Genomic DNA, 27,614 nt, shown 5'->3' on the forward strand with positions numbered 1-27,614 from the left:
AGGTTGGAGGACTACGTGGGGAGTAGCCATAGAGTCCTCAGTGTAGGAGGTAAGGCCTCAGGTCATCCTCAGTCCTAGAAGCTGGTAATACCAGTTAGGGTGGCTAGTTAGCTACCTGATTAGAAATCCCAGGGTATCCATATGGTGGGAAAGATCCTCCCAGGTCCCCCTCCCAGAGGGCACTGATGGATTCCTTTCCTCCAGCGATAGATCATTCCTGAACTCTTAGGGCAATGAACTAAAGCAGAAAAAGACTTGAAAGGAGGTTCCAGCCAAACTCCATTCTGATCTCAGAGAGTTGTCCGGACATTGAGGGCAGAAGTAGCTTATGCAGCCAAAGGTAGAAATTGAATTGAGGTCTTCTGGTCTCTAAGACCAGATCTCCCATATCTACCACAAAACTTCCCTTCTCCACTTCAAACAGACACTTAGGGTGGATACTCTATTGAAAGAGATGAAATTTTTTGCATTCTTAATAGATTCTTATTAGATAACATTAATATTACATTCTCATTAGAACATTATAAATTTAGAACTAGAAAAAACCTTGGACCCATCAAGGCCAACTCTTCCTTTCCCCCATTTTACAAATAAAGAAACTGAGGCATAAATAAGTAGAGTGATTTGCCCAGCTTGTCAGCATCTAGGGCAGGATTGGAACCCAGGTTTTCCTGTCTCCCAATCAGAACTCTTATCTACTATGACTACACCATGCTGCCTCTTTTTGTATTAATCTTAACCTAGATCAGAACTGAATGAGTAGTCATACTACATCAGCATTTCATGGCAGAGCTGCCTTTGACTTGTTTTTTTGTTTCAGGTGCTGAGATTTGAGAATATTCTCTCCTCCATCCTTCACTTTGGAGTTATCCCATTGGCAAATGGTAAGGATATCTGCAAGGTCCATTAATGACTAGGGCATCTGAGGGAACTATGGGATTCCTGGGGATCAATAAAAGCACTTGGAGATATTTTAAATCTGCTCCTTTTTAGAGCACTGGTATGAATACAGTCCAAGATAGTAGCAATCAAAGTGGGGGTTCTTTTGTTTTCTTCTTAACCCTTTCAGTCCTGGTAACAACTCAAAGTCAGAAGGGTAAGGGCTAAGCAAATGGAGTTACAGGGTTAAGTAACTTGCCCAGGGATTTGAACCCAGGTCTTCCTGACTCCAGGCCTGTGCCACCTAACTTCCCCTAAAGCAGGGGTTCTTAACTTTTTCTATATCATGATCCCTTTTGGCAGTCTGGTGAAATCTTTGGACCCCTTTCTCAGAATAAATTTTTTTTTACTCATAATTGAAGGAAAAGCTGGATTTCAGTTAGAACTTAGTGAAAATAAGATGTAATTTTTCACACCAAAATTCACAGATCCCCTGAAATCTATTTCCAGACTCCTTTGAAATCAGAAGTCTGAGGTTTCCAAATAATAAATCCTGGGATTTAATGGTTAATCTTCACAATTTGATTATGGAATGAACTACGGATTGAGTCCAGCCTTCATTGATATTTACTAGTAACCTTATTGGTACTCTCATCAAGAAGGATAGGGCCTAAAGTTGACATAGAAGAGATTTATAAAATCCTAATAATTCTATGAGGAAACATTCTAATTTGGATCAACAGGAAGCCAGATTCTCCTCTCAATCATAGAATGCTCTTTTTAGGAGATGAAATCGTGGCCACTGATGCAAAGACCAGAATCCTTGGGTGAGATTGACAGACTCAGATTTAGTGATTGCCAATCTTGGTTCTTCAGCTGGCACACAATTGCTTAGCAATTTGCAACTGTGGAACATTCATTCAAATTGTTCTTCATTTTAAAGAATGAGATGTTCTCAGAGCCCATGGGTTGGGAGTTTGGCAAAATGTAAATTGTGCTTTTAAGTGAGAATAGCAAGCTGTCAAATTTCTTTTCCTACCACCCAGATGTGCAAAATTGCAGACGTTTTCAGTTAAGTGAGATCAGATCCATTTAAAAGTTCTGAGGAAAGCTGGGTAAGTGTTGCTCTGAGATAATTTTTTTTAAAAGACACAGAATACCACCTCTTAATAAAGAGATGATGGACTTGGAGTACTGACAGTTTTTTTTTTAATACAACCAATGTGAAAATCTGTTTTGCTTGACTACACAGGCCAACCCTCTCCCCACCCCCATCACTGAAAGCAGCTAGGTGGCTCAATGGATAGAGCACTAGGCCTGGAGTCAAGAAGATCTGAAATCAAACTCAACCTCAGATACTTACTGTGTGACTCTGAGCAAGTCACTTAACCTCTGTTTATCTTAATCCACTAGAGAAGGAAATGGCAAAGCACTCTAGTACCTTTGTCAAGAAAACTTCATGGATATTATTGGTCTGATATGGTCCAGGGGGGCATGTTGGATGCCACTGAACAACAGCAACATATTCATTACAGGGTCTTTATTTTCCCTGCTTTCTCAATGGAGCTAGTGGGAAGGTAGCAAGGAGAGAAGATCTGAAAATAAAATTGAATTTAAAAAATAGAAAAATAGAAGGCATAAGATTAAATACAAATGTTTACAAAGTAGCTACTATATATTTATACATTTCTGAAGTGTTTTTTTAATATTTTTTTTCTTTTTTAGCAAGATTACAGCAAGGCTTCCCCCTGCCTAACCCACATCAGATCTCTCTTGTCAATTCTGAGATTGAGGTTCACAAGGTGAGAAGATGACTCTCCTGTTAAGAGGCTGACCTGCCTTCTTTTATGGTAGAATCACAGAATTATCAGAAACTGCCAGAATTCAGAGCCCCAAAGGTCATCCCATCTAACTGATACATGAAGGATGAAGTCCTTTTTCAACTTTCTGAATTATAGTCCCACTACTTTCTACCCTTGGGACATATGGCAAGTCTCTTACCTTCCCTGGGCCTCAGTTTCCTCCTGTATAAAATGAATGAGATGGATTCAACAACTTTCAAGGTCCCTGCTACAACTAAATCTTTGATCCCCTGATCCCAGAAAAGGACCTATCCACCTTCCATTTGAGTATCATGACAGAATACAAAGAGAACTTGAGACTGGTTCAAATCCCAGCTTTGCATCTTATTGCCTTTGTTACTTTGGTCAAGCTAAACTCCCAAGGCCTCCTTTTCCCATCTGTGAAACGAAGAAGTTAGCTTAGTGGATCTCTGCACGCCAGTGCTACAATCCTAATCATACAAATCACCTAGTTTCAGGGGCAAAATTAGTGGGTAGACTAGGTTATTCCCCATTGTCACTAAATCTTTGCCTGTATGACCCTCATTAATAGGGCCAGATCTGAAGTCAGGAAGTCTTTGTGAGTGCAAATCTGGCCTCAAATACTTACTAGCTGGGTGACCCTGGGCAAGTCACTTAGCCTCAATTACTGTTCTACTGTCTTAGAACTGATACTAAGACAGAACATAAGGGTTTAAAAAGAAAAGAAATATAAACCTAATTCAGTTTCTGGATAACAACTTTTTAAATATTTGAAAACAATTGATACCAGCAGTTTAAACACTGCCCTCCCCACCCTCCAGGCAGTTCAGGTTCCCTCTCTGAGGTATAGTTTCCTCCTCTGTAAAGGGAAGTTGCTGGGCTAGGATTCTTCCCTTTTCTACATGTCCTGACCCTCTTTGGCAATCTACTGAAGACTATGAACTTCTCAGAATAATTTTTTTTAATTTTAATTTTTTAATTTTAATTTAAAAATTTAATACAAAAGAAATTTTACAAAAGAAACCAATTCTACTGAAATAGTTATCAAAATATTTTTAAGTCCACAGACCTATGTTTCAGCCCTGGACCATCTCCGAAGTCCCTTCTAAAGCTGACATTCTTTCTACAGTTCTTAGGACTGGAGATTTTAAGCTGGAAGGGGCCTCTGATGCCCCCTAATCCAACCCCCATCGTTTTATAGGAAAATAAACTGAGAATGACAGAAATTAAACTATCTACCCACAGCTAGTAATATCTCAGGTGGATTCAAACCCAAGACTGCCTAATTCCTAATCCAGCACTTGGATCAGTTAACCAGTTTATTGTTCCTTGAAATCTGGGCCAAACTACAAAGAGCTCAAGCTGGAGTTGAGATAGGAAAAGGTAGTAAATCTGCTGCCACCTAGTGGCCAAATCCACTCCCTGCATAACCTAAGATGGGCCAGTCCCAGCCGCCACCATGTCAATTTCGGAGATTCCTATCTTGAGCTGAGAGCAGCTGATTGTCCCTCTGGAGCATCGTGGAGTCAATCACAGCTGGACATCTAGAGAGGCCCACAGAGGCCATCTAACTGAACCACCTCTTTTACGGATGAGAAAACTGAGGTCCAGAAGAGGAAGTAAAGAGCAGTCAAAACTTCAATGAATTGGCTTCAAATCCATTGTCCTTTCCAGGCATACTACAGTGATCAAGGGGCAGCTAGTAGAGAGCCAGGCCTAGAGATGGGAGATCTTGGGTTCAAATTTGACCTCAGACACTTTCCACTGTATGACCCTGGGCAAGTCATTTAACCTCAGTTGCCAAGCCCTTCCACCTTGAAACAAATATCTAATATTGATTCTAAGACAGAAGATAAGAGGTTGTTTTGTTTGTTTTTTTTAAATACTACAGTAGGGCTTCATTTTACATGAACTCAGCAAATGTAAATTTAGGTACATACAATTAGCAACTGAAAAAAAAAAGGGCAGAAAAATATGTCAAATAAAATTTTAATTAGTCACTAAATCCAGGTCATGTTCCCAAGCATTTGCAGACCAGTCATGCTCATTCTCACTCTAAGAAGCTTTAATGTGAGTCATTACATTGTTTTGCACCAAACATTTATCAGTCTTTATCCAGAGTTCCCACTTGTAGCAAGTTCTGTCCCCATCTGAACAGGGCTTCTCTTGCTTTCATTAATGCTATTTGGTTATTAATAATGACCCCAAGGTACAAGAGGAGTGATGCTGGGAGCTCTGATAAGCCTAAGAAATGTCACATAAGAAATGCTTATTAAATAATGGAGTTGCTATTATGCACAATTTTCAGCTTAGGCAAAGGATCTTAGACTGTATTTGTAGCATAAGTAAGGTCTTGCTGTACTAGTTCTCTAAAGCCTGAGAACATGGATATACTTCCAGTAATCTGTTATTTGCCAGCCAACAAAACAAAGTACATTTTTAACTGTAACTTAATGTGAGGAAGCAAGCGAATAGAGCAGTGGACCTGGAACCAAGAAGACCTGAGTTCAAATTCTGCCTCAGACACTGGGCAACAACCCTGGAAGATAAGGAATGTTCTTGTCCCCATTTTACTGATGAGGAAACTGAGGTGAAGGTTTTGTGGTAACTTAACGGCAGCCCAGTGTCACAAAGCTAGTGTTTGAGGTAAGACTTGAACTTGGGTCTTCCTGACTCCAGGTGCAGCATACAATAGGAATTTACTAAGTCTTTGTTAAATGATTGAATAATCTGTAAATGCCTTTTCCTCTTTAGGGTTTCCTTCTGATTTCCACTGACCTCAGATATGCTCCTCTTTGGAGGAAACGATATTTTGAAGGCTAGATCACTGCCAAGGATGCTGACAACAGACCTCACCTGGCTCCCAGATTGATGGTGCTAAATTGAAAGAGGAGACAAATGATTCTTGACCCCCCACCAAGACTACTCTGCCCCTGAGGCTGGAAGACAAAGGGACTATGGCAATGAGTACTGGCATGGTTTCCTTCCTAGCCTTAAGGGTATTAGAGGAAGGGGGGCTTGCGATGGCATAGATGTGTGTGTGTGTGTGTGTGTGTGTGTGTGCTCACACGTGCACACAGGCAGGTGTAACTATGTGTCCTGAGTGTGTGTAGATGTCAGCTGCTGGGGCTACAAGGCAGGTTTATTAGATGGATGCAGGGGATAAGAAAGTCTTAGGTGAGCTGCAAAGTTTCCTTTGCTTTGTCCCCACCCACTACATTTAGGATTTTGTATTTTGTACTTCATATTTTATTCTCCCTTTATTTAATTAAAATCTCTCCTCATGCAAGCAGTTCCATCTACTTTACTTTGAGAAAAGAGGGCAATTGGCACAAGACTGAATTCGTAGTTTCAGATGGTTCAGGAATTTGAAGGATGTACAAGTTTCTAGGCTGGCCTGGCCTTGCTTTTTAGAAAGTCTAAGTGAGAAAAAAACAGGTTTAGAACCAAATGTAAAAGTTGGCTCCTCTAAAAGAGTTGACCCTGGTAACTATTATCAAGTCATGTGGTACAGGGGAATATGTGCTGGGCCTGGAGTCAGGAAGACATGGGTTTGAATCCTGCCTCAGACATTAATGTGATCAGGGACAAGTCATATAACTTGAATTTCCTCATCTATAAAAGGGGAAGATTGGCCAAGATGGTCTCTGATGTTTATCCAGTAATTGAGTTGAATGTCAGACCTGAGGAACAAACATCAAAGATGTTTCCTGATTAATATGTTTATGCTGACAAATGCATCAGTCCAGCAGGCACCTTGATCACTTTGTCATGGAATAGTAATGTAAGAAGAACAATGAATATGATGACAGCAGAGAAACCTGGGGCTCTGAACTGATGCAAAGCGAAATCAACAGAATCAGGAAAACGACATTTACACTGATGACCACGTGGCTGCTGAGGTCCAAACCAGCTTGAAATCTAGTGGTCCCTGACCTACCCCCTCCCTAATCCAAAGAGTCCTCATCTGTCAAATGAGGAGGTTGAACTAGATGGCCTCTGGGTCCCCCCAGGTCTAGATCAAGGATCCTATGATTATTAACAATAACAAAATAAAACTGAATGCTCTGAAATCACAAGGACCAAAGCTGGCCCCAATGAAGAAGTACCTCTGCAACCCACTCACCTCCCTCCATCTCTTTGCTGATGTGAGGGACTATGGGTAGGAAACCCTTTATATAATGACTAACTTTTAACTTTTTCAATATATTGGTTAGTTTTGTTGAACTTCTCTTTTTTTCTTCTTCTTTTCCTCCTTTTTTAAAATAAGGAATTGCTCCCTGGGTGGAGGAAGGGAAATTCTTGGTAATTGTAAATATTTGTTTACAAAAAATATCAATCATTCAACTAGATGCTGAAAATACTAGACATTCTCAGTTCAATTCAGCAAGCATTTATTAAGAACTCACAATTTCTAAAACATCCTATTAGGAATTAATGATATGAAATTATAAATAAAAATATCAAGAGAGTCCCCCGTCTCAAGGAGTTCACATTTTGGGTAAGATGATACATATTATTTCAGTTGGAAGGTAGGTGGGAAGACCCAAGGATTCTTAGATTAGAAGAGCAAATCAGATGGCAGTGCCAGGGGTCCAGAAGGCAGATGATAAGGCCTGGAAAACCTTAGGCAATGGTGGTAGGACAAATGGCAAGGCCTGGTGGCCTTATCTCAATGAAAAGCTTGAAATTAATTGGTTTTACAAGCAGTGTTAACAGCCATGTTTCTCTTCCTCACCCCAATCAAAGCCTATCCAATAGGATCTTTGTGGTCCGGGATAGAATTGGAAGAAGAGAGGGGAAAAGGGGAAGGAACTTTATAAGAATAAGAGCTATTCTCCACTTGAAAAATAATCAAAGACTATGAACAAACAGCAAGCTATCAGTAGCCAAAATAATGCTCCAGATCACTATTAGAAAAATGCAAATTAAAGCAATTCTTAAGTTGTACCTTATACTCATCAGATTGTCAAAGCTAACAAAAAAACAACAATGTTAGAAGGGTTACAGGAAAACAGTCACATTGATATGCATAATTGGGGGAACCAGCCATGAAATTGATTCCGCCATTTTGGAAAGCAATTTGGAACTGTGCTTCAATTGGCACTAAAATGCCTTTTAACCCAATGATACTATTACTGGGTTTATATCCCTAAGAGTTCAAAGACTAAGGGGAAAGGATTCATGTGTACAAAATATTGTCAACATGGAATCTAGAAACCCCAAACTTGTAGCCCAGTAAGATCTGATGAACCCCAAGTTTTAGGACTAGCTTGTAAGCTGGAGACCCCAAAGCTTGTACTTGTTCTCTGTTCCTGAGAATCCACCCTGAAGGAATCTCAGGCTAGAAGTTTCAGACCAAATAATGGACCCTAGGGTAAAAGACAATCCCAATCAGGTGGGGGCTAAACACAAACCGAGTGACTGGCACAGTAGGCAGCGTCAGTCTCGTAAACTAAAGGTCCTGAGTTTGATCCTCAAAAGACATAATATCAGGAATAATATCTGGCCTCTGGAGACAAGAAGAGTCACTTGGCTTGGGCTTGGCCCCAATAGACTGGGATTGTCATTTACTTTAGAGTCCATTAATCAGTCTGAAACTGCTAGCCTAGATTTCCTTCAGGGTGGATTCTCAGGGGAACAGAGAACAAGTACAAGCTTTGAGGTCTCCAACTTACAATTTCTAGATTCCATGTTGACAATATGAATAATTACAAATTTTTTAGAAGCAAAGAATTAGAAGCTAAGAAGGGTGCTTATGAGTTGGTGAATGGAAATGAAGATAAGTAATTTGTTAATAATGTAAGAGTAACTTAAAGATCAAAATCAGTATCAAAGAGGAAATGAAGGAAGAGAAAAAAAGAGAAAGAGAAAAAGAATGAAAGAGAAGGGGAAAAGAAAACAAGAAGCAATGAGAAAAAAGAAGGAAGAGAATAAAAGAAAGAAAAGAGAAAGCAAAATAATGAAACAAAGAAAATGAGAGAGAAAAAGGCGGGGGAAGAGGGAGGGGAGGGGGAAGAGAGAGAAAGAGGAAGGAAGGAAAAGGAGGAAAGAGGAAGAGAGAGGAAAGAAGGCAGGAAAAACGGAAAGGAAAGAAAGGGAGAGAAAGGAGGAGATAGGGAAGAAAAGAAGGAGGAAGGGAGAGAGAGGGGAAGAGAAAATAAGACAAAAACAGAGACGGCACTAGGGGGCGGTCAAAGCGCAGCCGAAGCCTTTTGAGCCTCGTCGCGCCCCTTTGCCATCGCTTCCGCTTCCGCTCCCGCTGCGCCGTGGCCATCTGCGCCTGCCCAGCGTACCCCTAGAGCTTTCGCGTCCTGCAACGGGGAGCTTTTGACCGCGTACTTAACGAGGCTGAAGAGGCCCGGGCGGAGTGGGGTCAAGAGCCACCATGAGCCGCAGCTACAATGACGAGCTGCAGTTCCTGGACAAGATCCACAAGAACTGCTGGAGGATCAAGAAGGGCTTCGTGCCCAACATGCAGGTGAGCGGCGCCTGCGCGTCCTCGTTCCCCCAGAGGAGCGGATCGGGGTGTGCTGTGTGTGCGTATACGTGAAAGAAAAGTCCCGCTGTGCCCCAGTTTCCTAGTGATTGACCCGCGCTGAGGGGCTGCACCGCCTGGTCCCTCTCTTCGCTAACGGTCTGTAGGAGGCGAGTTCTGGATTGGTGATCTCGGGCCGCCCCTCCCCCACCTCAGCCCAGCGGCTCTTTTTCGGCCTTTTTATTAAGTTGTGTGCTGGGCCGCACACCCTCCCCATTTCACCGGAGCGGAGGCGGGTGTTAGGGGTAGAAGCCCAGAGCCCTGAGGTTGTCTCGACTGGGAGGCCCCTGGAGGTCCTGGATCCGGAGTGGGAGGACTTGAAGTCTCTTATGTCCCTGTGCAAAACCCGTCTTCAGCCTTCTCTTTGGATACAAGATCCAATGAAAATGGCTTTAGGAAATGAGGAACAAAATAAATAAAAATACAATACACCCTAAGGTGATATCATTTTGTATTTATCTAAATACCTAAATACTAGGGCACTTCAATGCCTCAGTGGATGGAAAGCCAGGCCTAGAGGCAGAAAGACCTGCGTTCAAATCTAACTTAAGACAGTTACTAGCTGTATTACTGTGGGCAAGTCACTTCACCCTGTTTGCTAGTTTCCTCACCTGTCAAATGAGCTGGAGAAGGAAATGACAAACCATTCAGTAACTCTGCTGAGAAAACCCCAAATAGGGTCACTTGAGAATAGGGCACAATAGAACAAAAAAAAAAATTATTAAGCTCAAATGCGAGTTTGCCTTGATCCACCAACCTCCTCATTTTACAGAGGAGGAATCCGAGGCCCCTGAGGGATCTGATTTGCTTTACTTAGTTGCCAGGACAGTGAGTGGCCAGGCTGGGAAACCTAGATGTATAAACTCTTGTTTATTCTGTTTTTAAAAAAAAAAGTTTATCCACTGAATGCAGAAGATCAATGTGCCACTTCCTAAAGAAGGGGACAGAAGAAGATGGCAACTCTTGGTTTGGTGAAAGGTCTGTATTCTGACCTCATAATAAAGAAGCATGTATTTTAGTCCTGGCTCCTAACACCTTTGTTACTATGTGCCCCTGGACAAGTTCCCTATGTGAGAGAAATATAAAGTATGATGAGATCAGATGGAGAAGAGATCACTACCAGCCAAGAGACTTTGTGAGGGACAGAGCAAGGCCAGAGGAAAGACAGTGTGGGTGCACTGGTGTTTATCTGTATGAAATTATTTTAGGCCCTTTAGTAAATGTCATAGAAGGTTCTCAAATCCCCCTGTTCTTCAAACTGTGGCTTGACAAGGGTCTGGAGATCCATTCCACCTTCCTATTCTTTCATTCCTTCAGTCATTATTAAACATTTAGGGATCTAGATATCTACTGTGAAAGGCACTATGAAGACTACAGAGAGGAATGTGAACAGGTGTATCTGCATACACATTGGCACTAATTAGATATCTGCCATATGCTTTCAGGAGCTGTGATTTGTATTACTAAGAGGTAAAACAAAAGAAAAATTTGAAAATTGCATTGCCTGTTGGCAGGTAATCTATGTTGGCATTTACAGAATTTATACAGTAATTGGTTTTCTTAAGCGTGTGATACTTTGGACAGTTCTGGAGACCACTGAGGACTTTCTCCAGCACCTGTTTGTTGCTATTTGCACCATAATGATTTTCCTTCTTTATAAACGTGCTACAAAAGAATAAAACATTTTCCCTAGTTGATAAAAATGGTTGTTTTTATTGCCCTTCTATTAGCCAGTAATGGCTTCAGTACTATTTTATCTCTGCTAAAAAAAGTACTAGATATTTCTTATCACAATTATATAATTTGTTGTATTATGTTGACCTTCTGATTTACTGAACATCTTTATGCTAGTCTTGATATTTGTGAAACTGTTAGCATAGTTCTTTCTTCTCCTCTCCACCAAAAAAAAATTTTTTTAAGGCCTTCCACAATCTGTATCATCGTATTTTTTTATATACTTTGCCTTCACATCCCCTCTATCTCAAATTTTCTCACCATTCTTGAGTGCAGGGCTCCACCTTCCGCCTCAGTGCCTTTCCTTACATGACTTGTGAGATGCCCCTTTCTGCCCTCCTCCACCCCTCTCAGTCAGACACCCTTCCCATCTTTTAAGGCCCAGTTCATTATCTTCCACAAAGTCCTCCTTCATCTCCCCAACAGAAATGCTCTTTCCTTTGCATCATACTGATGCTGATAACAAGCAAGACACTGAAATGCCTAGTGTGATAGACTTGGAGTTGGGGAGATAAAGGGTTCAAATTCTACCTTAGACACGAGCTACATGACCATGGACTAGTAAGTTAACTTTTCCAAGTTTCAAGGAACTCTGTTTATACAGAGCTTTAAGGTCTTCAGAGTAACTGATGGCCCAGTCAGTAGAGAGATGAGCCTGGAGTAAGGAAGACTTAAATGCAAATTTGGCCTCAGACAATTATTAGCTGTGTAACCCTGCACAAGTTTGGCTTCATTTGCTCAGCTATGAAATGGGGATAATGTTTTTTTTTTTTTTTTAAGAAAAATTTTCCATGGTTACATGATGGGGATAATAACAGCTGCTCTGCAGGGTTGTTATGAAGCTCAGATAAGATAATATTCATAAGAAATGCTTAGTATAGTGCCTGGCACATAGTAGGCATTATAGAAATGCTTATTCTCTGCCCCTTCCCTTCCCCTTTTCAAACTTCTTGAAATTTAGGCATCATTCCTATTTATATTTGTGTTTCTTATCAGACTATTCCTTGGTGCCTACCATATTGCTTTGTCCCTTTTAGACATTTATATTTGTTGAATGAATTATTTTTTCTTTTAAGGCCAGAGGAAAGCAGTGACATGTATAGTAAGATCTCAAAACTGGTTTTAAAGTTTTTATTGGGTTATTAGGGTTGGTTTTATCAGTACTAGTTTGCTGCTTTAGAAACGCAAGACCACTTAAAATTTTTGCCTGTTCTGTAGACTCTAGTGCTTTCAGTTTATATAGTTATAAACTCTTGTGTTTTATTGCCGTAGTTCAATAAAGGTTTTTTCAAAATGAAAACGTATGATTCACCTCAACAAATATTTATTGAGGCTTGTGTGCTGTATACAGTCCCAGACACCAGGGAGACAAAGACAAAAAGGAAATAGCCCCTGTTCCCAAGGCTTGGTTTACACCCCTGTATACTGCATTGGTTTTCTATTTGAAAAAGTATTTGTGACCCTTTTTCCAGGCCCCATCTTAGATCTTCCTTATCATGAAGGACAAGATTATAAGCTTACAATCCAGATCATGCAGATTTGGAGCAGAGAGAGATACCAAGAGAAATGATGGCCATCATCCTCTTTCAGAGCTCTCTGATCACATGTATCATCACTTCCTGTGAAGTTTATTGCCTTCATGTCATAAATAATCTGATTCCTTTTCATTTGTGTTTGACTCCAGGTAGAAGGAGTGTTCTACGTGAATGATCCACTTGAGAAATTAATGTTTGAGGAGTTAAGAAATGCCTGCCGAGGTGGGGGTAAGTACACCATGCATTCAGTGGAAACAAGTGGTTTTTCTTCCCTCCTTCCTGTTTTAAGAAAAACACTACTAAAGTTGCTTTTGATTTTGTAAAAATCTAGGATTCAAATTATACCATAGAAATATTTACTCCTGATCAGTGAATACAAAATAGTATCACTTAAAAACAAACAAAACAGGGCGGGTAGGTGACTTAGAGAATAGAGTGCCAGGCCTGGCATCAGGATAACCTAGTTCAAATCTGACCTCAGATACTTCCTAGCTGTATGACCTCAGTTGCCTAGCCCTTAATGCTCTTGCCTTGGGACCACTACGTAGTATCAATTCTATGATGGAAGGTAAGGGTTTTTAAAAAAAGAAAAAGAGGAAAGGAATAAGTATTTATTAGGCATCTAATATGTGCCAGGCATTGACTAAGCTTTTTTTTTTTCCAAATGAATCTTTCCTTTGATCTTTGCAACAACCCTGGCAGGTAGGTGCTATTTTTAATCCCCATTTTCAGTTGAAAAAACTGAGGCAAACAGGGTGAATGTCTGAAGCTGGATTTAAACTCAGACCTTCCTGACACCAGGCCAAGCCCTCTATCCACTGCACCACCTAGCTGGATTTGGAATTATGAGCAAGCTGGGTTTGCCCTTCCTCACCTCTAGCACTTTCTTGCTCACAAGCCTCTTGCTTGTTGAATTAGTCTTGTTGAGTCTCAGTCACCTCCTGTGTCAGTGGGGTGATAGTGCCTGTGGCATCTACTTCACAAGGCTGTTTGAAGGATCATAGGATTCTCCTCATTTGACAGTTGAGGAAGCTGAAGTCAAATAAGAATTAAATCATTTGTCTGTTACCTTATCAGTGTTTTGGTACACTCCATTGATCACACAGGCGCTCAGCACTCTTGACACTGTGCACCATGTTACCTCTCTGTCAGCACATTGGCAAATGCCCTTTCTAGGTTCATATAAAGCATCATAGTGGCATCTAGGGTGTGGTCCCGTCATCCTCGTTTCCTTCTGAAGAGTATATTTGTTACTTGAGGACTGTCCCCTCTGGAGCTCTCCTTCTCTACCACGTGATATGAGTAGTTTGTGTCTCCCCTTAATGTAAGGCATCATACTGCTTTTGGGCCAGGAAAAGCTGTTTCTACCCTCTTAGTAAATTACAAATGTATTCAGATGTTCTAAAGAGGAAAATATCCTAATCTTTTTTCCCCCCTTCTCTAGGTGTCGGTGGCTTCTTGCCAGCAATGAAACAGATTGGCAATGTGGCAGCCTTACCTGGGATCGTTCATGTGAGTCTGCATTCAGAATCTTGTATTGATATTTCCATTCTGTTTGTAAGTCTGTCACATGGATGGAAGCTGAAATGATAACAGATGGTATCTTCAGGATAACTCCCTGTGGGTACTTGGGAATCTTCTGAGCTTTCCAGCCAAGAATACTGTAACCTTCGTAGGATTACTTGGCTAAAAATCATACAAATTCAAAACGATTTAAACTTCTTTCTTTCCTTGTTCAGTTTGTATAGTATTGTTCCATGTTAGTCTATTCAGAGAGACTAGTGGGAGCGTGAGTGGAAATGGGGGCAGTGTTAGGTTTGGGATGGAGGAGACAATTGTTTCTGGGCATATTTGTTGATAAAGGGAGATAGGAGCCCAGGAAGTATATGGGAGGGGCCCCTATGAACTCTCATTTAATGGGGGTAGAAAAAGGAAGTGAATATATGCACTGTATACTCTCTACCCCTCCTCTCTTCTCTATCCTCCCTGAGCCAGGATCCTTCAGCATCTCCTGTAACCTTACACAAAATTTAGACAAAAATTGCTCATTTTTCTTTATTTTAACTCTGTACTCTATTCAGCTAGCATTAGTTTGAAGTTGGAAACAAACAGAAATCACATGATATAAATTAACCAGTAATAGCAGTAATAATATTAAGCATTTCTGTAGCATAGTCAGGTTTACAATGAAAGCAATTTCCTCATATTCCTGTGGGGCAGTTATTGCAAATAATATTATCATCCTCATTGAGGTTTAAGGAGTGTCAGAGCCAAGATTTACTCTGAGCTCAGTATTCTTCCATTAGATCATATTTCTGTTGAGTAATTCATCTTTTTGGTTCTACTTTATCATGATTCATACTGACCCAGGGTCCCTTTTTAAAATATGCTAAGAGTAAATGAAAATATATATACCACCTTGAACTGGAAAAGACAGCCTGTTGCTCAGTGGCTTCTATTTGGGGCTCATGTTTATCCAGGTGGCTTTCCTATTTTCAGCTTTGTATGTAGAGAGAATTTTTCCACCTGAATTTTTGCCCATAAAGAAAGCCTCATGAGCTCTAACTGGAAAAGAAAACATTCAGATTACTAAGCTGGACAGTGTAAGCACCTGTGCAATTTAGGTTCACAGTCTTATTACAGGATAGATTGCCAACTCTTAATTAGTAGTGAATTCAGATAAGAAATTTAGAGAAAGACATTTTAAGAAGCCCTAAAAAAAGATAATCTCCTGTTTTAAATTTGCTAAATGTTCTTTCAGAGATCTATTGGACTTCCTGATGTCCATTCTGGTTATGGATTTGCAATTGGGAACATGGCTGCCTTTGATATGAGTGACCCAGAAGCTGTAGTGTCCCCAGGTAAGTCACAGGTCCCACATGCTGCTTATTGGATCATCTTTTCTCTATGGACCAGAGTCCTTGAGCAGTATTATGGAATTAGAGTGATTTTCCCTCCAGTTTAATGAGTAAGGAAAGTAATCATAGGAGAAGTATAAAAACATTGAATTAGCTTAAAGGCATTTACTGAAGCCCCTAGCTTCCCCTCCCTAGTTGCACACTGCTTCCCTACACAGTCACTGAGAACAGGCTACTCCAAAACACTGATTCTTGCTTTGAAAGAGGTTGCTTTGAGTTTGTTTGTTTGTTTAACCCTCACTTTCTGTTTTAGAATCAATGCTGTGTATGGTTCCAGGGCAGAAGAGCAGTAAGGACTAGGCAGTGGGAGTTAAGTGACTACCTAGGGTTATACAACTAGGATATATCTTGAGGCCAAATTTGATCCCAGGACCCTCCTGTCTCTAGGCCTGGCTCTTTATCCTCTGAAGCACCTAGCTGCCCCCTGAAAGAGTTTTAATTAAGAATTTCAAATTAGATTTGTGTCCTGTTCCCTATTTTGGGATGCTGTTCCCTGATTCAGTGCTGCCTCTCTGGCCAGTAAATGGCATATGTCACACTTTGTTACATTGTTTGTATTAGCCAAGCTTGTACAGTTGAAGGCCACTTTCTGGTGAGAGAAACACAAAAGTTCGAATAAAATAAAAGGTTCTGATTCTGCCTTGTCATGAGGAGCTGAACTAGCAACGTTTCATGATCAGTGATTTACATATATAAAGTACTTTAAAAAGCCCTTTCTTCTATAAGGTAGGTCTTTCGTCCAAGAAGTATATTTTCATTTTACTGATGAGGAAACAGAGCCTAGAGCATTTGCCTCATGTGATGTGAACCTAGGTCCAGCATTCTTTTCATCCACAGATAGTGCCTTTCATTTTCCTTCTACCTGCTCCTTTCCTATAGCTATTATATGTTCTTCTACGTCTATGTCTATTAAAGATGCCTATATTAAAATAAATATGTCTATTAAAAAGTAAGGAACACACTTTCCAGGTTACCCATCCCTGGCCTTACTGATAGACTTGGGTTGTCTTCATTCTGTAGGTGGTGTCGGATTTGATATCAACTGTGGTGTCCGATTGCTGAGAACCAACCTTGATGAAAGTGATGTCCAGCCTGTGAAGGAACAACTAGCCCAGGCCATGTTTGACCACATTCCTGTTGGGGTGGGATCAAAAGGCGTTATCCCAATGAATGCCAAGTGAGACCCAAGTTCAGAGCATATCTGTTTCTCTTTTGGGGGAGAAGATGAATATTCTTCATTTTAGGGTGCTAAGATTTTTAAGCTCCAAGTGGAAACCTGCTTGTGAAGGGTAGTTTCAAGACCACAGAAGAATCCAGCCACATCTCTTAAAATAGATTATAGTAGACTTGGAACTATAACAGTTAATGGGATTTTTCCTGTAATTAAGCCAAGCCCTCTTTAACTTGAATAAAGATTCTGCATATGTGTTAGGTGCTCTTTCTGTCAAAGTAAAGTTCCTGAGGCTAAGGATCAGAGAATGTCTTTTAGAACTAACTCCTTCATTTTTATAGATAAGAAAACTGAGGACTGAGAAAGCCATGTGATTCTGTCATTTTTAAAAAGCTGTAGTAGGAGAGTTGTAGAATTCTTTGGTTCTGCTGTGTTGAGGCAAAAAGTTTTGAAAACCTGAATATAGATTTCAGTGACCCTAAGACTCCCAATATCTTAGCTCCAGAATGCAGGGCAGAAGTAGTGGCAGCATGGGCTACCTCAGTCTAGTTGATATTTTCTCCACAAGGGGGCAAGGAAGCAAGACTTCTAAAATGGAAAAAATCATGGTTGGCATGACAACCTATATTAGAACTGTTGATTTCATGTAGTCTAAGGCAACTATTGACCTGTTATCTCTCCACTCACAGGTTCAAGGTTTCTTCATTTTCCCCACTTCATAGGGCTTGGGACCAAATGAGCTCAAATTAGAGTAAAGGGCTTTAAAAAAGTTTAATGAGCTATACAAATACAACTGTATCATTATAGTGTAAATTCAATATTCTATTTGCCTTTAGAGGCATTGAGTTTTTTTAATGTTGAAGGCAGGTACATGTAATAAAGTTGCATAATTCATTTTCTTGATCCTGTACTGACCACAGATTTCCTATTTCAGGGACTTGGAGGAGGCTCTGGAGATGGGAGTGGACTGGTCTCTACGAGAAGGGTATGCCTGGGCTGAGGATAAGGAGCATTGTGAGGAATATGGGCGTATGCTGCAAGCTGACCCCAATAAGGTCTCGGCCAGGGCTAAAAAGAGAGGCCTTCCTCAGGTAACAGATCCTAGACCACCCTTCAGACCATTCAGCCTGCTCTTTTCCACATTGTTTTTATTTAAATCTTTCCTGCATTTTATTTTATTTATTTATTTTGATTTAAATTTTTATTTTTTAGAAAATTTTTCCATGGTTACATGATTTATGTTCTTACTCTCCCCTCCATCCCCCCTACCCCATAGCTGAAACACATTTCCACTGGTTTTAACATGTGTCATTGATCAAGACCTATTTCCATATTATTGATAATTGCACTGGGGTGGTTGTTTAGTCTACATCCCAAATCATGTCCCCATCAACCCATGTGTTCAAGCAATTGCTTTTTTTCTGTTTCCACTCCTGTAGTTCTTCCTCTGAATGTGAATAGCATTCTTTTTTTTTATTATTATTATTTTTTAATCCCTTACCTTCTTTCTTAGAATCAATACTGTGTTGGCTCCAAGGCAGAAGAGTGGTCAGGGCTAGGCAATGGGGGTCAGGTGACTTGCCCAGAGTCACACAGCTGGGAAGTGTCTGAGGCCAGCTTTGAACCTAGGATCTCCCATCTCTAGGTCTGGCTCTCAATGCACTGAGCTACCCAGCTGCCCTGTGGATAGCATTCTTTTCCATAGGTCCCTCAGCCTTGCTCTGGATCCTTGCATTGCTGCTAGTACAGACGTCCATTACATTCAATTGTACCACAGAGTATCAGTCTCTGTGTACAACATTCTCTTGGTTCTGCTCCTTTCACTCTTCACTTCCTGGAGGTCGTTCCAGTTCACATGGAATTCCTCCAGTTCATTATTCCTTTGAGCACAATAGTATTCCATCACCAACAGATACCACAGTTTGTTCAGCCATTCCCCAATTGAAGGGCAGCCCCTCATTTTCCAATTTTTTGCCACCACAAAGGGTGCAGCTACAAGTATTTTTGTACAAGTCTTTTTCCTTATGATCTCATTGGGGTACAAACCCAGCATTCTAATTTGCCATCCAGAATGGTTAGATCAGTTCACAACTCCACCAGCAATGCATTAATGGCCCAATTTTGCCACATCCCCTGCATTTTATTCACTTGCACTCATGCACACACTCATGAGGAGAAGCAACAGGAGGTGCTAGCCTTTAGTTGTGGCCCTGCTCCAGGCACTGTGGAGATTTGCTCGGCTTCTCAAGGCATCTGTCACTTCTCTGTCATTCTAGAAACCATTTACAAATCCTTCAACTTTCACAGTGGTGCCAGTGGATGACCTGTTGTTGTAGGTCACTTGCCAAGGGAGCCATTGTTTCTAAAAATAAAAGGTACAAGGCCATCCTTTCTTCTACAAAGCTATAAGTATTAGAAAAAGCAGAAACACTAGAATGTACCATCTTGCAGGTAAAATTCATTCACTGATTGTACCAATATTTATAACCTTAGACAAATGCCCCTCCTTTTGGCTGAAATCACACTGAACTTCAGTTGACCCCAAATTTGAAATATTTTTTTTTTTCAAGTGAAATCGGGATTTTTAGTGATGGAGTCTGTCTGCCTATAAAATGAATTTGCCCTTGTATTAGATAATGGTGTTTAGAACAGGGCACAAAATATATGAGGATCTATACTTTATTTAACTTAGGAAGCATTTTCTGTTTATATGCTCTCTCTAATGTCTTTAATAATTACTGAACTTGGAGCAGGTAGGCAGCATTGTGGAAGAGAGCCAGGCCTGGAGTCAGGAGGACCTGTGTTCAAATGTGGCCTCAGATACTTTTAGCTCTGTGACTCTAGACAAGTCACTTAATCACAATTGCTTAGCCTTTTAACCACTCTCCTGCCTTAGAATGAATACTTAGTGTTGATTCTAAGATAGACAGTAAGGGATTTTTGTTGTTGTTGTTATTTTTATCTTTCTAAATAATAATCAGTGAACTCTAAGGCTTTTTCCTAATTTTTTTGTTAGAGCAAACAATACTGGATGTAAGTCATTAGCTGGGACTTAAGTTTTGCTCTACAGAGGTCTGCTCTGTAATGTTCTTTGTTACAGGATTTGGTATATCATTTGATACTTGTGGGAACCATTTTACCAGAGTGGGTGGTTTGGTTTTGTTTATATTTCCAGCTTGGGACCCTGGGAGCAGGAAATCATTATGCTGAAATCCAAGTTGTGGATGATATTTATAATGAGTACGCTGCCAAGAAGATGGGCATTGACCACAAGGGGCAGGTGTGTGTGATGATCCACAGTGGCAGCAGGGGCCTGGGCCATCAAGTAGCTACAGGTATGGTGTAGGCCTAACCTTTGGCCTAATGAAACTTTTCAAAGTCAGCAGATGCTTAAGACAGATTGTGGACCTCCAGATCTACTAAGTATCCACTAGGTGTGAAGAAACTGTGCTGAATACTGGGTGAGATAAAAGAAGTGGCTGAAACTACCATCAATTGCAGTCTTTGGAGGAGCTCCCTGTGGACTTGGGGGACAAGGGAAGAAGTAAATACACAAACCCAGATCAAATATAAAATGACGTGTCACAAGCTCTTATGAGGGGTACAAACCACTGGATGTTGAGATATAACCAACTCTTTGCATAAGGAAGAATGATGTAACAGAAGCTTGATGGTAGGCTTAGAAGGAACAAGGAATGGAAAAAAGGAATATCTGTTGGAAGCCTCTTAAAATTGTCCAGACTGGTAGAATACTAGCCAACAATAGAGAGGAGGGACAGTTTTGGAGAACAGCAGAGGTCCCGTTGCTGCAATCCCAACAGCTCTTGTCACTTCCCCTTTGCTGCTTTTTACACCTCCTCATGTATCCCACAAGCCAGTGACTGGCTTCCTGGCTATTCCTCACACATAACACTCCATCAGCCTTCTCAGTGAATTGTCATGGGCTGTCTCCCATGCCTGGAATGTTCTCCCTCCTGGCTCCCTTCAGGTCTTAGCTCAAATCCTAGCTTCCAGAGCCTTTCCCACCCCCTTAATGGTAGTGCCTTCCCTCAGGCGATTATCTCCAATTTATCCTATATAGATTGCACATTGCTGTTCACATATTGTCTCCCCTGTTAGATTATAAACTCCCAGAAGGTAGGGACAGTCTGCCTGGTTCAAAATAGGCACTTACTGTATACTTATACTGTATATTCCCTGAATTGCAGTCTTGTATATTCATGTCAGTTCATGAGAATATAGCATAATTTATAGCACTTGAAGTGTAAGGGCTTTTTCACAAGTGCTTGCAACTTTGAATAATGTATCTCCAATTATTCCACCATTTCAGAGGATTGACAAACTCATCTCCAACTATTATAAATCTGGCTCACAATCATAATAATGATGGTAAATTACATTTTACTCTGCTGCATCTATTCTCATCCAGTTTTACTCCTATGGAGTAGAAAGTTCCAGCCTGGTTACTTTTGTACACCTATTATTTCATCTTCTACATGGAAAATTCCCCTAGATCTCTAAGATCCTTATGGGCAGAGACCATGCCTAGTTACATTATTATATATCCCACAGTTTCCTGCATGTCTTTCCTGCCCAGTAAATTAGTTTGTTGAACAAACATAGTCCTGAAATGCTCTGAAGAAGTTTGCAGATTCACTTTTTTATAATAACTTCATGGTTACAGTGTACCCTTCATGTGTAGAAAATGCCTTCCTCATGATAAGCCTGTGATATTTGTGTGATATGGACTTGCATTTAACAAACTACTTGGACCCCATAAGTTTGTCCTGAGAGCTAAACAGGGCTTTCTTTTTTCTCTTCCAGATGCGCTAGTGGCTATGGAAAAAGCTATGAAGAGAGACAAGATTATTGTCAATGACCGTCAGTTAGCATGTGCAAGGATCAGCTCCCCGGAGGGGCAGGATTACCTGAAGGGGATGGCAGCTGCCGGAAACTATGCCTGGGTCAACCGGTCCTCCATGACATTCTTGACCCGACAGGTAGGATTCCAATTGTTCTTTGTAGATGGTGTTTCTGCTGTGGTTCCAATGTCCTTGAAACCTAACAATGGTGAACAAAGAAGTTTTGTTTGGGTGATTTCCTGTGATAAGATTCTGGGCATAGGAGGTCATTTTTTTAAAGGTTGACCTAACTGCACTTCATTATCTTCTTCCCTTGGTTAACTGTCATCATGGGAATTCATTGTAGGCTACTAAGATGGCCCCAGTAAGATTACAAACATTTGGCAAAAATGCAAAGCCAGAACCATACAAAGACTACACTTATCTGGACCGTGTTTGCCAGCCGCTAAACTGCAGCATTTTCCCGTTGCTTGGGACATTTACATTTTAAAGAATCTCAGCTCCATTTTAAACTATTTGAGGCAGATAAGTGTTTGGTTTGAAGTTTTTGTTCGTTTTAAGTTTTGATGCCTTAATTGGCTCGCTTGCAGGTCAGATTCTTCCATGGATTGCATCAGGCTTCCCCTTTGGTCTCTCTTCTTATATGACCAGCCTAAAAAAAGAGCTTATCCTCCAAACAGATATCTTCCAAAGTCGTACTATTTCCAATGCTATTGCTACCTTGTTATCATGGCTAGACTGTCAGTGGAAATTTTGACTTTACAATCTGTTGATAAGAGGATATGATGCTTAAGTTGCCTAGCTAAGATTTTCCTTTTTACTGTCAGTGAATTCATTATGAAACCATCAGTTATGACTAAAATCTGCTCACCCTTCACACAAAATAATGGTTTTAGAGAACCTGCTTTGCAGTTCATTAGTAAGAAATCTGACTTCAATATCTGCAACAGCTGTGGCGAGCTCTGGAGAGCTGAGGAAGCTCTGAGATTCCTTCTTTTTTGTGAACATGATTGAATATTGTTCTCTCTGGGATTGGATTTCTTTTTGTCTTTGAGAGATATTTTAACCTTCTATTCCACAGCATCCCAAGGAACTCTGATTCTTGGGTGTGGAGCAGTACCATTCCCTAGAGAGCAACAGAGGTCCTTCAAGCTTAGAGACCTACCTGGGCCAAAAGGTGGAAAAACTATTTACTCTTTCCAGCTAGCCCAAAGAAGTATCTGATCACCCTTGTTTGGGACATAAAATTTTCCCTCAGAGATGGCACTTCCTCTTGAGATAAAGTAGCATTTTAACTTTTTAGGAAAGCAAATCAACAAATGGTAGAGGATATGGAGCAATTTTTTTCTTAAGATTAAAAAGTAAATCTTTTGAAAAGGTTAAAACAGACAACCAAGGACCAAGCAAGGGCTATTAAAACAAAAAGCTCACAGATGATCTGGGATGACCCCAGAAGCCAGAAGGGGATTTCTTTATGAGAGAACTCCCACAGGCCTTGGGAGCCCTAAGACCACAGGCTTTTTGTCCCTGATTTAACTTCGAGGCCAGAGACAAACCAGAAACAGGGTGAGGCTTAACTGCTCAGCCAGTCAGCTTCATGCAGAGAGATACCAAGTCAGCAGCTTGGAAGTTCCATAAAACCTTATCTTTTTCTTAATACACCATTGAGATAAAGCTCAGCTCTTGTAAATGAGTCAGCCAGGCATGCACAGCAGAGGTTGTGGGGGCAACAACAGGGAAGTGGACATTCTGGGCCTGCTGTGTGTGATGAAAGGACAGGACAGTGGATTTTTGAGTGATTGTTTCTGGTTGTCATCTTGGAGAATGGTTCACATTTCTTAGACTCATAGGGGGCATCGAAGAACAGGCTAGAAGCCAACATTAGGTGTGTGTGTGTGCCCGTGCACTCAGCACTTCAGCTGGGTGGTCCTGACAGCTTTCAACTGAAGCTGAGCTTTCTCTTACCTAGGCTTTTGCCAAGGTCTTCAACACAACACCTGATGACCTGGACCTCCACGTGATCTATGATGTCTCCCACAACATCGCCAAGGTGGAACAGCATGTGGTGGATGGGAAAGAGCGGACCCTGCTAGTGCACAGGAAGGGCTCCACCCGGGCCTTCCCCCCACACCATCCCCTCATTGCTGTGGATTACCAGGTCAGACACTGCAGCTCAGGGACCTGGCTGGGGGGAGAAGTCTCAGTCAGAAACCATGTATATTAGTGGGAAATACTTCTCATGTGAAGGAATCGGAGCTGGCTGATCTGCTGTTGGCCTCCCTTCTCCCCTGGGCACAGGATCAGTGTCCACCTGGAGGAGAAAGATAATTGATCTCTAAGACCCAGAAGACAAGGATTCCTAGCAAGGGGGATTTGTTTTATTTCACTATACTCCTTTGAAGAGAACATATTCATGTGAATCAAGTCATTTTTATGCTAATAAGAATCACAATGAATTTGTTTTTGAAACTGGGATTATCCTAAATGAGGGACAACAAACCAAGGACTGAGAATCACAATCTTTCCCTTTATTCTCTTTGTCCTGATAGCAGACTCTCTTCTCCCCCAATCATCTGTTTGCCAGCCTAAGACAGTGATACTTCTTTAGGTTCTCAGTAATTAATATTAATAAACCATGGCCCTTCCAAAAGGGCATTTGGATTTCTTTGTCACTTTCAGTGGCTGTTAGACATGGCTTCGTTCCTATCTGCTAAGCTTCTCTGACTCTCCCATTTTCCTACCCCAGACCTCCTGATTCCATTTCTGCAGCCTCCCCTGCATCCATCTCCTCCTCTCGGTTCTCACTGTCCCTGCCTTCTCCAGATTATTTCTGTAGCCCCTGAAGGGTCTTCCTATTTCTGCCCCCACCTCACCCTTCACAGGGGAATGACATGGTCCAAGCTGGCACTTAGCTCATGCTTATTGCGTTGGAACTACCTCGTCTTGATATGGGGCAGAAGGGACTCTATTTAGGAGCCCCTTTCATTCTTCTGCCACCTAACAAAGCCAGAGATTTTAAGGTGTGGATATTTGAGGCTTATGCTGTTCTCATTTTCATGTGGTGAATTTGTTTACATCCTCAGCTCACTGGACAGCCAGTTCTCATTGGGGGAACCATGGGAACCTGTAGCTATGTCCTTACTGGGACTGAGCAGGGCATGACTGAAACCTTTGGAACAACCTGCCATGGAGCAGTAAGTAGAACAATTTCTCCTTTAGAAATGACCCGCTTTCCTGATCCATATGGTTTATTCTTATTCTCTCTGGAAGAGTTCAGATGTCTAGTATTTCTTACTGAGCATGCACCACAATGGGCTCACTAGGTGGTCTTCATGACCTTCCTAAGTCTTCTCTAGGCTATGAAGTAACTAAAGGTTGCTTGGTGAGTGCAGACATTTATTTAGTTTAGTTTAGATTTTAAAAGGAATATTGGGGGCAGCTAGGTGGCTCTTGGTTTGAGAAGCCAGAGCCAGCGATGGGAGATCCTGGGTTCAGGTCTAGCCTCAGACACTTCCCAGCTATATGATCCTGGACAAGTCACTTAACCCCCATTGCCTGGCCCTTACCCCTCTTCTGTCTTGGAACCAATACACAGTATTGATTCTAAGACCAAAGGGAAGGACTTTTGCTATTGCCGTTGTTGCCAAAAGGTGATGTTCTCCTCCCTCCTTGGGGACATTTCTAGTTTGAGTATTAGAGCACTTTCTCTCCAGAGCACTGCTGGCATTGCCAGATTCTTCCCAGTTATCTGTCAGATTCTACACAGGCTCTCCCATCTCCCTGCCCACACACTGCTGATTTCATGTGATAAGCATCTACCCTTGGTCCTATCACAAGCTCTGGAATGTTGTCCTGGATTCCTAAATTTCTGACCATTTCCTTGAACCTCAGTGTCTTTCTCTGTGAAAAGGAGTTAGTAATATGCAGGATGTGTTCCAGACCTGAGAGTTTGGCAGTGCATATATTACCCTATTTCATAGATGAGGAGATGGAAACTGAGAAGAAATGATATGGCAGAAATAGTATTTAGACTCCATCTTTCTGCTAATGCTCTTTACACTATATGTGCCATGGACTGACTCCAGGGTTCTCCAGAGGTAGAGCAGGGATCATGGGGGAAAGTCACCAGGTGGAAAGCTGAGATCCTGATCTGTCTGAAGATCAGCCTGCTGGACAGGGACACTCAGTCAAGCTGGAGGGCCAGCCTGGTGGGTGTGCCACCCAGCAGAGGTTCCTGCCAGTGACACTTCTCTCCAGATCTCTCAGAGCTCAGGATCCAACTCAGCTGCAGCTTCTGGCTCAGTCTCTAAAGGGAACTTTTCAATTCAAGAAAATTCTGTGGTATGGACATGTCTGTGCCAGGGTCAGCTTCTTTGTGTTAATTCTCTAGTCCAGAGACTCTCCTGCCTTTGTTTATGTGATTAAAATGTGGTTATTTTTCCTCCAGGGTCGTGCATTGTCCCGAGCAAAATCTCGACGTAACTTAGACTTCCAGGATGTTCTGGATAAATTGGCTGACATGGGCATCGCCATCAGGGTTGCTTCCCCTAAACTGGTGATGGAGGAGGTAAGAAAGATTTATGTGGTCATTGCCATCACAGTGTTGAAATGTTACACCATTTGCATTAGAGTAGCTACACCTTAGAAGACTTTCAGTTGCTATTTCAATAAACTGTGTTCATTTTCTTCCAGCTAGATGGCATTTAGTATTTTCAGTCACCCTCTCAGCTTGTGGTTTAGTGGTCTATTGTGTTTGTGTAGGCAGTCTAGAGGTGTAGAGATGTCCATACTCCATAGAAGGCTGGGCCAAGTAACATCCTTTTACAGCAACATTGATCATTTATTGTAAGCACATAGTGGCACTTTCAATAGGTATTATTTATATTGCATGAAGTAACAGGAAAATTGTACAATGGTCAGCTGTGAAAGACTTAGCTATTCTCAGCAACACAGTGATCCAAGACAATTCCGAAGGACTTATGACAAAGAATGCTTTCTGCCTCCAGAGAAAGAATTAGAGTCTAAATGCAGATTGAAGCAGACTATTTTTCCCTTTATTTGTGTGTTTTTCTATTTTTGAGTTTCGGTTTTCTATGCCTATTCTCTCCCAACATGACCAGTACAAAAACACTGTTTGCAAAATTACACATGTATAACCCAGATCAAATTGCTTACGTCTCGGGGGAAAAGGGGGGGAGGCAGTTTGGATATTATAATTTCAAAAAATGTATACAAAAGATTGTTGTTCTATGTAATTAAGAAAATAAATATTAAATTTAAAAAAATTTTTAATCAAGTATTGTTTATATTGGAAAGCCAAAGTGTTCTTTCACCAAATTTTAAATCTCTCCTTCTTTCCCTTCTTAGGCTCCCGAATCCTATAAAAACGTGACAGATGTGGTGAATACTTGCCATGATGCTGGAATCAGCAAGAAGGCCATCAAACTCAGACCAATTGCAGTTATCAAAGGCTAATATCCCACCCTAGCTCACTTGAGACCACTGACATGACCAGACGTGACCTAGACATGGATTGATGTGCTCTTGAGATGCCAAATTACTGACCTACCAAATTCTGAATGTGCCTGGCACATTGCCCATTCCAGACTGACAGGGCAGGGGGCTCCCTGAACTATCCAACATGGTAAAGAAACACTATTAGATAAAGGGCCACGCTATCTCATCCAAAGAGGAATCAATGAATGTGCTTGTCCTCTCTGGCCCAGCAGCTCTCTAGAAAATTGTCCTTTGGGGAGTCAGCCATACTCAGGCAGCAGTCACTAATCATACTTGGCCTCGTCTCACCATCAGTGGGCATCAGACCTTCTAGAAGTTCCACAGGCGGTTATGGGAATCCCTGGCTTCATCCTAAGGGCTGCTCTCACTCTTCCTTAGAGAGTGCCTGGTAGAAGAGTGACTTGATTTGGGGAGGGGGAGGGAGGGTTGTTAGGAAGCGAGTCTAGGGGGAGAAGGAGTGGTGGGAAGGGAAGGCCGGCTGTTTTACCATAGCCGGGGCTTCCTTTCTATTTCTAAACATAAGGCAAAGTTTGGGACTGCCTGCTGACCCGAGACCTCTTGCAAATGGTCAGCGGCATTCCTTAGGCCTGCGTCTGTGTGTATGTCAGCGAGTTCTCGAGGGATGAGGGCTACAGCT

At 41.4% G+C, this 27,614-nt stretch overlaps 2 protein-coding genes across 2 annotated transcripts in view; both read left to right on the forward strand.

Annotated features, from left to right (window-relative positions):
* Positions 1 to 5,525, forward strand: part of BPIFC (BPI fold containing family C) — a 40,812-nt gene extending 35,287 nt beyond the window's left edge. The window contains exons 13-15 of the mRNA XM_044678779.1: positions 821 to 884; positions 2,605 to 2,681; positions 5,457 to 5,525. Of these exons, the coding sequence (XP_044534714.1) occupies positions 821 to 884; positions 2,605 to 2,681; positions 5,457 to 5,525 (210 nt within the window). The remainder of the gene's footprint in view (positions 1 to 820; positions 885 to 2,604; positions 2,682 to 5,456) is intronic.
* A 3,565-nt stretch (positions 5,526 to 9,090) lies between these two features.
* Positions 9,091 to 27,356, forward strand: RTCB (RNA 2',3'-cyclic phosphate and 5'-OH ligase). The gene is made up of 12 exons (XM_044678310.1): positions 9,091 to 9,183; positions 12,659 to 12,737; positions 13,954 to 14,021; positions 15,271 to 15,370; positions 16,448 to 16,604; positions 17,533 to 17,689; positions 19,774 to 19,933; positions 21,423 to 21,598; positions 23,430 to 23,618; positions 24,544 to 24,654; positions 25,908 to 26,027; positions 26,828 to 27,356. The coding sequence occupies exons 1-12, from the start codon at positions 9,091 to 9,093 to the stop codon at positions 26,933 to 26,935; spliced, it is 1,518 nt and encodes a 505-aa protein (XP_044534245.1). The 3' UTR covers positions 26,936 to 27,356.
* Positions 27,357 to 27,614: the final 258 nt, after the last annotated feature.

This window comes from Gracilinanus agilis, chromosome 5, assembly GCF_016433145.1.
Source record: "Gracilinanus agilis isolate LMUSP501 chromosome 5, AgileGrace, whole genome shotgun sequence".
Taxonomy (NCBI): Eukaryota; Metazoa; Chordata; class Mammalia; order Didelphimorphia; family Didelphidae; genus Gracilinanus; species Gracilinanus agilis.